At 35.7% G+C, this 14,036-nt stretch overlaps 1 protein-coding gene across 5 annotated transcripts; it reads left to right on the forward strand.

Annotated features, from left to right (window-relative positions):
* The first annotated feature begins 1,204 nt into the window (after positions 1-1,204).
* Positions 1,205-10,155, forward strand: LOC110795599 (glucosamine 6-phosphate N-acetyltransferase). 5 transcript variants are annotated; one of them, XM_056827165.1, is made up of 5 exons: positions 1,206-1,417; positions 1,533-1,559; positions 4,852-4,925; positions 6,168-6,235; positions 9,398-10,155. In XM_056827165.1, the coding sequence occupies exon 5, from the start codon at positions 9,420-9,422 to the stop codon at positions 9,888-9,890; it is 471 nt and encodes a 156-aa protein (XP_056683143.1). In that variant the 5' UTR covers positions 1,206-1,417; positions 1,533-1,559; positions 4,852-4,925; positions 6,168-6,235; positions 9,398-9,419; the 3' UTR covers positions 9,891-10,155. The 5 variants fall into 5 exon arrangements, with proteins under 5 accessions (XP_021856314.1, XP_056683143.1, XP_021856312.1 ...); XM_022000620.2 differs by lacking the exon at positions 4,852-4,925; XM_022000622.2 differs by lacking the exons at positions 4,852-4,925; positions 6,168-6,235 and having other exon boundaries at positions 1,205-1,417.
* The last annotated feature ends 3,881 nt before the right edge of the window (positions 10,156-14,036 follow it).

Here is a 14,036-nt window from a genome sequence, read left to right on the forward strand (position 1 = left end):
GTTCAAGCTCCAAAGTTTAATGGATTTCGCAGATGAATGGAGGAGAGAGAAAGATGGGAGGAGAAGAAAAGTTGTGAATTTTAAATGTGTATTTCGGTAGGAGGATCTGTTGGTTGTAGGTATCATGCAAATTCAAAACCCCTGTTAGAAAAACAAGAACAACAATGAATTTAGGGGGGGATTAGATGAACAAGGAACTGAAGAAGGGTTTAATTAATGGGGTGTAGAAGAGAGAGTGTGGGATAATGGATCAGAGTTTGATGATTCTTGTTTGGTGCTTGGAATTACGTAGAATGACATTCATAACCTGTGTAGTGTTTCTAATTCTAGGAAATACCACATTGTTGAATGTTGTTGATGATGATGGAGATTAAGATTGGTTGATTTGAAATTGATTGTGATTTTGCTAACTTGTGGAACTGATGTACAAATTGGAGGATGAAAGGGAAGGAAAAAAAAAAAATTAAAGGAATAAAAAAAAAAAGTTAACCCTGCCGAAAAGGCTTCCTACTAAGGATAGGTTGAGAAGTTGGGGGATGAATATTTCTAGTACCTGTGACTGTGTCAGGCTGCTGATGAAAGCCTTGACCATATGTTTTTTGATTGTTCAATTTCTAAGGAGGTTTGGAGTAGTGTTCTTCAGCATCTGGGAGTCAGTAGGTCAGTGATGCAATGGGAGTTGGAAGTGCAGTGGTGTTCAGTCAAAAGCAAAAGCACAAAAGAAGTTGATATCAAAAGAAGTATTGCATTTTCAGAGACTGTCTATGCTTTGTGGCTGCAGAGGAATGCTAAACTCTTCAAGAACAAACTCGATTCCATTGATTGTATTGTTAGGAGAGTCTTATTCATTGTTGCTTGTAGAAATCAGTAGGTAGCTTTGTTTATTTTTGCTTGTTTGTTGGTGCTGTTCCCCTTCCTATTGGTTGGAACTGCTTGGTGTCTTGTTGTTTTGGTGTTTTCACCTCTCTTGGTAATAATATCTCTTATTACGAAGTATTTGCCAAAAAAAAAAAAGTTAACCTTTTTAGCCGGTTTCAAGTCACCTGGGTTCAATAAAAGTTAATAGGGGGCAAAAGTTAGATTATAAGATAATAATTCGTAGGTTGGATTATTAATAGAAAATGATTGAAAGGTTTAATTATTTAAAGTAATTTTTCATATATATATATATTATATATATATATATATATGTACACACCCCTGCACAGTCATATTTGCGAAATACTTCTAACTCAAACCATAATCAATCAGCAAAGAAATTCGATTTCCTCTCTTTTCCTTGAAGGCGTCGATCTAGCCTCATCCTGGGTTCCTAGTTCCTAACTTCCTACAGATTCAGTGAAGGTGTTTCAGCTGATAATTTCCATAAAATCGTTTGTTAGTTTGCTTTGCTCTTCGTCCGTCTATCAGAGCAAAGGTACGGAAATCCTCCTCTTCATGCGCTCTAATCCCCCCTTCCCAAAATCTCTCCTCGCCATTTTTCTACTCTCCCACCTTCAATTTTTTGACAATTGATTCCCCGTACTTTACAGCTCCTTCGCTTCAAATCAATTCTAAAGGTATGTTCTTTAATTACCCTTATGCGTACTATTTAATTACAATTGAATTTCTGGGTGCTTTATTTACTATCTTTTATTCATTTTTTCTAGCTGGATGATGATGATGTAGTTGGTTTTTTTTAATTCGATTTTTTGTGTGGGTGTTACTGTTCTGGATCTGAAATTCTGAATTGAACATTGGTTTTTTTATGGGTTATGAAATTTGGCACATACAAAACTGAGGTTTTCGCAATTTTAATTCAAGGGTTTTACAAATTAGAAAACTTAAACTTAAATTGGGTATGTTATTACTGAATTAATCGTCTAAATAGTCTTAATTGTGTAAATGATACCGAATTTATATTTTGTATGATTGTCTGGTGATTGTTTTGATTAAATGGAATGATTTTTTTCTTTTCTTATCAATGAATTTATGTTGTTTTATTTTGCTGGGTGTTTTTAGTTTCAAGCATTAAAACTTATTTTCTTATTGATTTCAACAACGCTATAAACATATAGAGTAATAATAAACCAAGGATTTCGAGAAATTAAAGCAATTGGGGAGCATCTGTTGGCAGAGATGCATGTTTTTCATGATTTTAATGAGTCTGATTAAACAGTTGGGGAGCATCTGTTGGCAGAGCTGCAGGCTTTTTCATGCCCCGCTTGCTTCCCCTTATGTTTGCAGAACTTGTGTGAGCGCCTCGAAATGGGTGTGAAAAGAACTTCTAAGTTAGGTTTATTTGAGTCGAAAGTTAAGTTAAAAATTGGTGCTAGGGACGTATTACAGTATTAGTATATGATGAGACTGGTTAGGCAGTTGAGGTGTAACAGTTGGCTCGATCTCGGCGATCTGGAATAGGTGTTTTGATGTCCTACTTGGTTTTTTCTAGAACTTGGAGCAAGCCTATTAATATGAATGTTTGGAGCCCTTAGGAGAGTATATTTTCGAGGAAATCTTGTTTAGTAGGATGTGCTTATCACTGACTCGGTGTAGGATTATACGAGTAGTATTTTAGTATCTGTCCTGATGGATCTCAGTTTTGGCAACTGGCTTACTGAGAGTTTGTAGTGACTCTTGTGTTGGCTAAAATTTAGCTACAACTTAGCCTAAGATGGGAATTTGTTTAAGAATGCTATCAGTTTGTCTAATGGAAGAATATTGCATTTCTGTCGAGTTTGGGCAGTGGACCAGTGGTGAAGTTGGTGAAAGGGAGGGATTATGACGAGACTGATTAGGCAGTTTAAGTGCGTCTGTTGAGCAGAGTTGTAGGCATTTTGATACCCTATTTTTATTTTTCAGTACTTGGAGTGAGCGTATAATCTTGGGTTTCGAAAAGAAAGGGATCTAACACTAGTAGAAAAAATCTCAAGTGCTTTGAGCCAAGTGGTTGGGTTTTACGAAAACCCCAAACACTTAATGTCCCTTAAATTATTTTTTTAGAAAACTTTCACAAGAGCTTGGGTTTTCCTATTCACCCAAGCACATAATTGCAAAATTTCCAAGTGCTTGGGTTTTACTATTTACCCCAAGCACTTGAACCTTCCTTCACTACTTCATTTAGGTTACAAAGTTACGAACAGCTTCTCCCAACTCCCCGCACTTCTCCCTCCTGCTTCTTCCCCACGACCACCCACGTCGTTGCTGCCCTATCCTCTCCTCTCCTGCCATCTTCTCTCCTTTCCAGCAGCCATTTTGTCGAGGACACCGCAACCACCGCATCTCCTCTCTTGGGCAAAGGATCGACAATAGCAATCCCCAATTTTATTATTTTTCTGCAATTGAAATTAAATCTCGTTGGTAGGAATCCCCAAATTTTCTGTCATCATACGGAGATGGAGCCAAAACGTTGATTTTTTTTCTCAGAGGAGGAACCAAGGTGCAACAATGGCAAGGCTTTTTCCTCACTTTCCTCGTTTCTCTTCCTCAACAATGGAGATTACTCATCTCTATGAATTTCTTCTTTTAAGTTTTCGTATTTTTTCTTGATTAAGATCTGTTTATTTTTCGTTTATTTTTTGACGGATTTATTGAATTTTAACCTTTTAATTCTGAGAGGGATTGATTGATTTTCTACGCTATTTTTCTGGGGTACATGCTTCAATTGTTTCATGTATGTTGATTTATTTCATTGAAATGGTAGTGGTTTATTAATTAATTCGATTGAGTTTTTGTAATTTTGGGTTATTTTCAGTTTGAATTTGGGGATATCACGTTGGGGTGGTTACAATATCATTGGGTTTGGGGATATCATCTTGCTGACAGGACTAGTAATAGCCTTCTCTTTAAGGTACCTGAACCTGCTTTGATTTGAAAATTAAACTTTAGACCGATGTGGCTATGGTACTCAAATACTTCATTTCACATTGGCTACTCCAATGTTTGAACTCTTAATATAGATGGATATCTGCTTTTTTTGCTTCTTATTGTAATTATTACATCTTCCTTAAATGGAAGTATAACACTTGAAAAACATACACCTAACTGACATCAGTAGCTGAGTTTGAGTGACATTGTTGCGAGTTTCAGCTTTTGTTTATCTATGATTTCTGTTGTGTATTGAAAACCAAAGTACTTGCATGTCTATCCCATAGCATACAGAAAGTCTTTTGAATGATGTACCTAGCAGGACTTGTGAGTTCTGTATTAAATTTAAGGGCAGTGCTAAGAAGATTAAAGTTACATTTTTTGTCGAGAGTAATCACACCATTATCACATGCTTGCATTTGAATTTTAATGTGTAATCACTGCTTTGTCGTGTTAGGGATGATTCTGGTTGAAGTTTTTTTTAAAGTTAACCTGGTTGATTATGCATATATGACTGGATAGGGAACAAGAAGATTAACTGGAGCTGGAAACTGTGTGTGGGTTAATAGTACAAAAATTATATTCTGTATACTTGAACAAAATTCTCTCTCCCCACCCCCTCTTAAAATGATCCTTGGTATTGATTCTTTGCTTTTGAAATAAATTAGCTATAGAGGATACAAAATGATTAGATCTAATGCTTATCTAGAGGATACAAAGTTCCTTCATTGTCGATGTAGGCAACCTTCCCGTTTCCTCCTCTCATACTAGTGGGAAGCTGCATTTAAGCATTGCAGATTAAGTAAAGGTACTAGTTGCATTTGAGACTTCTACCCTCGAGGCAATCACAGTACATGATAAAAAAAACACATTCACAATATACCTTTTATTGAACAAAACATGTGACACCATATTTCCTCTTTAAGAAATCGACTGAGGTAATATTTCACTGAGTTTCAGATTTCATTAGCACAATTATAGTTTCCTCCTAATTGATCAGTGCAGACAATTCAGTTTTCTGAACTTCTGTAAGAAAATTGATAGACCGAAGACATGTGCTGAATCTAGCTTAGAGAAAGGTTAGTTTTAAATAGTATAAATGTATAAATTTAAACATAATTTTACCCAAGAATTAATTTTCCACCCCCTGTATAACCCTTTTATTTTCTGAACAAGGGCTCTCTTTTCATCTCAGGCTGGGGAAAGGCTTTTCTGGTTTCTTCATGTCACTTTAATTGGATGATACAGATCTGATCAGAAACTAGTATAGTGCTATAGACTGTTGTTTTCCAGTGTTTAGTCAGTTTTCCAGCTTTATTGTAAATGTTTAGGAATATGCAGCCCTCTCTATCATAGCTTAAGTTGACGGGTTGATAGCTTGATTTGTACACTTCGAATAATAATATGTTTAATTAGCTTATCTATGTAGCAGAGAAGAGTCTTTATATCTTGTAACATGGCAACTTTTTAGCCTTGTTTCGTTCTGTTGTATTATGACATTAGTCATCACCCATGTTTGGAGTTGATAAGTTTAATGCCCATTAGTATTGCTCACAAATACTCCAGTGTTGATACAGTTGGTGCTACTGTTGTTTATATGCTTACAATAACATGTTGTTTCTTTGTAATCCACAATGCCTAAGATGATCCATTCGTGACAATCTCATAAATCCTACAAAAAGCTGCCTTTTTCATTCAGATTTGACGGTCATTTTATATCTCACATAAAGTAACCCTATTTTGAACATACAGAAGAGATGAAAAGAGAGCCTCGTTCAGGGGGTGGTAAATTAATTCTTGGGTATTGTCATTTGTAGTTTTCTTGATATAATCTGTTTAGCTCACCTTAATTATCATAATCTGATAAATTATTTTATACATTTTTTTAGTTATAATGTTTCTATTTTTTTATTATACTAAGATTTGGCTATCAATAGTTATTTTTATTTAAGTAAAAACTTTGTCATTTGGGATCTCTTTAATTCTCCTCAAAGTATATTTTCGAAGTATCATTTTCTTATACTCTTAATTGTTGACATTGAAAGAAATTAGTGTTGAAAATTTAACTCAATAAGTGTAAAACTGGAAACATTGAGATTATTAGAAAGCGGAAAAAGTAAATACTTTGTAAGTAATAAGGTACTTTAGGCCAAGTTTGGTTCAACTTACTATATTTTTTTAAATGTTTTATTGTAGCTTATCAGAATATTTATCCAAAATTATTTGCACTTATCTAAATTTATTTTTTCTGAATCGAGTAGAACAAGTTCCCGTAAAAAAATGTGCTAATTAATGTGCTTATATTTATGATTGATTTGTAGCGATACGATTCAACTTGGAGCTAGTGAGGAGTGTAGCGATTGAAATTAATAGCACCCCGTTGATATTGGTATGTATTTCTAACATTTCATTTTTTCTCGTCCTAACATATCCTATAACGATCAAACGAGCCTTAAATGTGCATAAGTTGATCAAAGTAGTTGAGTATGAGTCTTATCATCAAAATACTAAGTATATTAAACATGTTAAGGGTTTAGAATACCTATTTAGCTTCATTAGTTGGGAGTTGGGAGAGAAAACAACCATTATAGTCAAAATATGTCATATAACGATCAAACGAGCCTTAAATGGGCATAAGTTCACCAAAGTAAATGAAAATGAGTCTTAACAACCTAATACTAAGTATATTAAACGTGTAAAGGGTTTAAAATACTTATTTAGGTTCATTAGTTAAGAATTAGAAGCGCAAACGACCATTTAAGTCAAAATATAACATATAACGATCAAACGAGCCTTAAATGGGCATTAGTTGACCAAAGCAGCTGAGAATGAGTCTTGTCATCCTAATACTAAGTATGTTAAACATTTAAAGGGTTTATAACACCTATTTAGCTTCATTAGTTGAGAGTTTGGAGCGAAAACAACCATTATAGTCAAAATATGCCATATAACGATCAAACGAGCCTTAAATGGGCATAAGTTGACCAAAGTAGATGAGAATGAGTCTTATCATCCTAAATATAAGTATATTAAACATTTAAAAGGTTTTGAATACGTATTTAGCTTCATTAGTTGAGAGTTGGGAGCGAAAACAATCATTATAGTCAAAATATGTCATATAACGATCAAACGAGCTTTAAATGTGCATAAATTGACCAAAGTTGATGAGAATGAGTCTTATCAACCTAATACATATTATATTAAACGTCTACAGGGTTTAGAATACTCATTTAGGTTCATTAGTTAAGAGTTAGAACCTAAAACGACCATTTAAGTCAAAATTGTTCATATAACGATCAAACGAGCCTTAAATGTGCATAAGTTGACCAAAGTAAATGAGAATGAGTTTTATCATCCTAAAAATAAGTATATTAAACATGTAAAGGATTTAGAATAACTATTTAGCTTCATTAGTTGAGAGCTGGGAGCAAAAACAACCATTATAGTCAAAATATGTCCTATAACGATCAAATGAGTCTTAAATTGCATAACATGACCAAAGTAGATGACAATGAGTCTTAGAAACCTAATAAAAAGTATATAAAACATGTAAAGGGTTTAAAATACCTATTTACCCAAATAAGTTAGTTTTACTTGAAGGTGAATGTGTAGTTGTGTGTTTTAGTTTGCTGCTGGGTGATGACCACTTGGTGCAAGGAAAGGAATAGCATATGATGGGACTGATTAGGCAGTGGGGTGTAACTGTTGCACTGAGCTGGATTTGCATTTTAATTTCCTACCTGCTTCTCATTTTCTTAAACTTGGAGTTATGTTTTGCAGCTAATTTCCTTCGCCAGACTCAATATAATCCTGATTTTTTGGAGCAGGGAATTGCGTGGTTAAATTTTGCTCCATACTTGTGAACAAGTTTCGTTGTTACTGCTATATTTGTGATTGTTGGTGACTTTAGTTCATTAGCATGTGATAATTTGTGGCTGTTTGTGTTAGCGTTTGGTTCGGTGTCGTTGACGTAATTGAAGTATATATTCTCCATCCTAAATCTTGATCTTTTAAATGATGGCTGCTCATTAATCAATTCATTAAGATAATAATCACTTTGAAACTCCCAATGATCTCTTACTTCTCTTTTCCTAGGAGTATTATTACAAATGAAGCGTGTAAGAGTATTGGTATAATATACTTGTAATTCATAAAGAACAACTAAGATATTCCTTCATTCATATTTTTTCTCATATGAATTTGTACAAATACGATGCTTCGGTAGTAAATTATTGCCTTCAATTCCGTGAACTTAGGGTTGATTTTTCGACTTTGAAGTGTTTATTAATACTTCTAATTAATTTTTAATTTTAATGTTGTCATCATGCGCTGATCAAGTTAATAATTGAGACAAAAATTCTTAGGCAAATTAGTAAGAAAGGATTATTTAACCTAGAGATTGGGTACGTACTTCAAGTTCTAAGATCAAGCCTAATGATAGTCAAATTTAGGCAAATTAGTGCCTCTAAATTATTTATCGAATCTGTATACGAGCTTGTCTATTTTGTTAAATTATTTGACATGTTCTACTATCAAACTATGGAATGGTCCTCCATAATGGCTGCTTAGCTTGGTTGGGGTAAAAAATTAGTGAGAATGATGATAATATTAATCTAGTTTGAATGATTGATCATGTTCTAAAATCACATTATTCAAGAATAACATGTATTAATGACATCAATTTGATATTTTTTTCATAACAATTCTGATAAACACGTCAAAATAAATTAGAATCAAGTTGATTTTTTTACAGGCATGGTCCACAATAAATTTAGTGTGGATCAATTTATTGTGGACTAGGTGCATTTAAGAATTAGTGTTGGAACAAGCTTCCACTCTTTACTCTCTAATGTTGTGCCCCTTTATCTTTTTATTTATGCCAATTAATAATTATGAATTAAAAAATTATTTGGAAAAACATCTACGGAGTACACTCCTTTCTCTCTCCTCAATATAAACTAGATCTTATCCGCTTCCCCACTGCCATCCGCTCCCCGCCACAGCACCTCCAACGCGGGCGACGCCCTAAAACTTCATAGTTCATACTCCGTTCTTTAATAGCGATTCACAGGTATTATTCAATTAAATCGATTCTAATTTAAATCAGTATGGTATTTTAGTTTGAGGGATTGAAATCAATGGTAGAATGTAGACAAGTAAAACAATTGCAATTGAATTTATGGTTTGTAACATTTGTTAATTTGATACGTAGACTCTGATAATAGTATGTTTTGTGTTGTTAGATGAATGTTTGGTGTAATGTTGAATAATGAAGGATGATGCTCAATATTTTTGTATGTTGTTGGGATTTGATTAAGATTAAATTGTGTATGCCTGAATTTGTTGTGAAATTTGGTGTACACAAAGTTGTGTTAATTTTTGGACCCCCAATTTATAAATCCTGGATCCGCTCCTGGTCCATGAATAATGATTTGTTAGGCGCCTCTGCCAAGTCTGTTATTTGGTTCAGTGTTCAGTCAAATGGATCTATAGTTATTTGTTAACTTTCTGCAATGTAACATGAGTTAGTTATGGTTCTTTTATTATATAGGAAATACATCTGAGAAGTGGACATGCTAGCTGACAATTGGAATGATGACCAGAAGTGCAAAATTAGAAGGCTAGAGCTCGCCGACAAAAATAAGGGTTTTATAGAGCTGTTACGTCAGCTGACAGTTTGTGACTCAGTTTCAGACAAGGAATTTGAGGATAGATTTAAGGAGCTTGCCTCTAAGGGGGATGACCATGTTATATGTGTAGCAGAAGATACTGAGACTGGAAAGATTATAGCAACAGGAAGTGTATTTATTGAGAAGAAATTTGTTAGAAATTGTGCTAAGGCTGGTCACATTGAAGACGTGGTAGTGGATGCTAATGCACGAGGGATGCAATTGGGCAAGAAAATTATCGAGCTTCTAACTGAACATGCACGATCAAGTGGATGTTACAAGGTTATACTTGATTGTTCTACCGAGAACAAAGTGTTCTATGAGAAATGTGGATTTAAGCAAAAGGAAATCCAGATGGTCAAGTATTTCTCTTAGTGAAAGGGTTGCATATGTGCATGCATGGTTTACAAGAAAAATAAAAGAGCAGGCTGTTTTTGACAGATCTTATAATATTTGGTGAAACTTGAGATTATTTTTAAATACCAAGTAGGAGTATTAATACGATGAGTTTATTTATTTTGTAATGGAACTTTAGGTAGATAAAATAGTCGGAGTGAAATTGTAATCCTTAAACTGATCATTTGCAATTTTTGGAGTTTCACTTGGGAAGAATGAGTAAAATCCTCATTTTGTTTGGTGAGCATTGAAAAGTTGTATTACAGTAGACGATAATCTGGCTCGTTAGGGGTGTACAGACTGACAGTCAATGTCCGAGGAGTGTTAATACACTAGCTCACTCAATATCCTTTTCGTATTAATACTGAGCTTTCGTATTAATACAAAGATAATAACTGGTAAGAGTAATGTTTTGAATGACAGAAATACTAGGAACTACATCAAGAGACGCTGCAGGTGCTTTGGGAGTATGATATTTGCTAACAAAATGCACTATGTGAAAAAGAGATAAGATCAATTCAGATGTTGCCATTTTGAATTATGGCTCTCTCTTGCTGATTCATTTAATGAAAAGCAATTACAACCTATAAACTAAAGAAAACTACATTACATCACACTACAAACTATAAAACAAACACAACAAGATATTGACAGAAAGAAAAAACACCGGTATACACACAAAAGACACGAAACAGCCGATGAACGTGCTTGAGGAAAAGCCTTGACTTAAAATAGTAGCTCGGAACCAGGAAAACCACGTGGGACTAAACTTGGCCAGGGCTAGAACTCGAACCCACAACACATACATTACAAGGGAAGGATGAATTTGACAATGGTGGGAGAACGTCACCGACATAGAGTTCTTTATATTACAGAGACGAAGAAGCTCTTTGGTGATGGAAGATGATGAGAACTGGAGAAAAGCCAGAGAATGCAACCTGTTGAACAACACACAACGCACACAGAACACCAATCCTTTCCGTGAGGTCAAACAACAAAACGACCGCCTAAAAGACTCGTACCACTACTTTCCTTGGTGACTCTACCGTGAGAAATCTTACATTTAAATGCAAGCCCTTTTCTCGCACCTCTTTCAAAGAAGGTAACAAGAATCTGGAGGATATTTCTTGCCCCATACAAAGCTATGGAGCCTCATTCAATAGATCGATTAACATCAATGACTGACAAAATCATCACCAACAAACTAACAACGAACACAACAGGAATAACAACCCCGTAAGCTGACGAAAATCTCTCCTCCCAACAAAACCAGAGAACGATTCTTCCATCATATTACCTCCTAAAGGATACCCTCTAACATCCTTAGGAAAGAAACTATACTGAATTTCCTCCCCCACATAGGAGAGATCCAACACCCTGATCAAACACCTCGAGCAAGGTGAAACTTCCTCTTACAAACCCCAAGAAACCAACACGATCCCTTGACTCGCCCAAGTCCACAAACCAACAATCCCCAAGATGGCCAACTAATCCAGATCAAACTAAGCCAACACAACACAATTCATAAACTAGTAACTAGGAAAATTGAACTCACGCAACCCCAAATCACCAACCAACTCATACACCCGCCAAAACTCTCAAAAGTCTGTATAAAATCAATATTCTGACCTCTTCCAAGCCAACAAGAAGTCCAAGCAAACCAAACGACAAAATACAAAAATAAAACATCATGAAACTAATAAACTAGGTTACACAACTTACACCTTTTATTGAAACCGGCAGGAAGCAAATGACTAGAAAAACCCTTGACAATCGATGATCACCAAACTCAAGGACCGGAGGAGAAGAACGACTAAGGTAATCGGCCCAAGAAATCCCCAAATCACCACACTCGTTGGTGAATTGAAACTCGAAACTCCGAATGGACCCCCGAAACGCCGTTGAGAAACACCCAATCAATAACAATGCCGATCAAAACTAGCTAAACACTGACGAAAACAAATGGCCACCGATTACGGTAGATGAAACCGGGCTTGAAAACCTTTGAGAGCACCAATCAGCCAATAAAAGCGAATAGAACCGTAGAAAATATGGAAAACGAAGTAATTAACACAGATCTCTCGCCAGCGAGCTAAGATGAAAACCTAGGCGGTGGAGGTAGGTGGTGGGTGAAGAGAGATGGCAGAGAATTTTTTTGGAGTGACCAAAATCATATGTTGGATACAACTCAAAATTTAAAGTAAACATTGTATTAGAGTTTTCTATAGATGCAAGTAAATTCCAGTTTTTACAATAAACTAGCATTGTGACTCCTACTTTTGTCTAAATTTGCCTTTCATGGCTGCAACTACCATGATATAAATGCCTACTATAACGGTAAATATTAAGATATTCCTATAGAAAATATAGAGAAAGATATAGAGAGAAGTTGTATTTTCTCATTAATCATTCACAAGTATTTATAGTATATCACAAGCTACGCATGTACGGCTAGATACATCAAGGAATCAGCTACAAAAGATATATTCTACACAACTAATATATAGGAAGATAATTATGCTAATTAAAAGATAATTATATGTAACCTCCTAGGATTGACCATGACTTGGTCAATCCCTATCACGCCCTCTCAAAACAGTCGGCCAATATGAGAGACCGATTTTGCGAACCAAGGAGGCGAAGGTGGACCGAGGCAAGGGCTTCGTGAGAGCATCTACTAGTTGATCATTTGTAGAAATGTATGACACACGTAGATTGCCGGATTGAACATTCTCTCGTAGAAAATGATAGTCTAGACCAAGATGCTTCATTTTAGAGTGAAAAACCGGATTCGCACTTACATACGTTGCACCCGCATTGTCACAATAAATCACTGGGGCAGAAGTGCTAGTCAGGCCTAGCTATTGAAATAAGTTACGAAGCCATAAGACTTCTGAAGTAGCATGTGCTACGGCACGATACTCTGCTTCAGTGGAGGAGCGAGCTCTTGTACGTTGCTTTTTGGATGTCCATGAGATTGGATTTTTACCAAGGTATACAATGTAGGCCGTTGTTGATATGTAATCATCACGATTACGAGCCCAATCGGCATCTGAATAGGCATGAAGAGAAAGAGGTGAGTCCTTGTGCAAAGTAATTCCCATGTGTGACGTTCCACTTAGATATCGAAGTAAACGTCGTAGGGCTTGCATATGATCCTCAGTTGGTCTTTGCATGTACTGAGCTAATTTATTAACAGAGAAAGCAACATCTGGTCTTGTCAAACTTAAATATTGTAGGCTGCCTATGAGCGTACGATATTCAGTTGGATCTTGGAGAGCCTTTCCGGTTAATGTCAATGGAGGATGAGTTGCAAGAGGAGTAGCAACTGGCTTTGCATCTTCCATGTTAGCCTTGCATAAAATATCAGCAATATACTTCTTTTGACTTAAAAATAAGCCATCTGGATGTGGCACTACCTCAACTCCTAGGAAATAAGATAAATCCCCTAAATCTTTGAGTGAGAACCGTGTCGAGAGCTTGTGAATAAATGCTTCCAGAAATTGATTATTGTTGCTAGTAACAATTATATCATCTACGTAGACTAGTAAATATATAATTGATCCATTAGCATGTAGTGTGGATAATGAAGAGTATGACACTGTGTTTTTGAATCCCGGAGTAATCAAGTATTGGCGCAATTCTTTGTACCAAGCCCTCGGGGCTTGTTTGAGGCCGTAGAGAGCTTTATTTAACTTGCACACATAGTTCGGTTTGTCAGCATCAGTGTAACCCGGTGGTTGAGAAACGTACACTTCATCAGTTAGTGTACCTTAGAGAAAGGCATTGTTGATATCAAGTTGTCTTAAAGACCAACCTTGAGAGACAACAAGTGAGAGAATCAATCGAACTGTTGCCGGTTTGACAACGGGGCTGAATGTCTCATTGTAGTCAAGACCCGGCCTTTGATGAAAACCTCTTGCCACTAACCGAGCCTTATACTGAGTAATATTACCATCTTTATCCTTTTTGATACGAAAAACCCATTTACACCCAATCACATTTTGTGAGGTTGATGGTTGTACCAAGTTCCAGGTTTTATTTCGTACCAAGGCAACAACTTCTTCGTCCATCGCCTTTCTCCAAACTGGACTTTTTAGAGCTTGTGCAATAGTTTTGGGCTCG

Source organism: Spinacia oleracea, chromosome 4, assembly GCF_020520425.1.
Source record: "Spinacia oleracea cultivar Varoflay chromosome 4, BTI_SOV_V1, whole genome shotgun sequence".
Classification (NCBI taxonomy): Eukaryota; Viridiplantae; Streptophyta; class Magnoliopsida; order Caryophyllales; family Amaranthaceae; genus Spinacia; species Spinacia oleracea.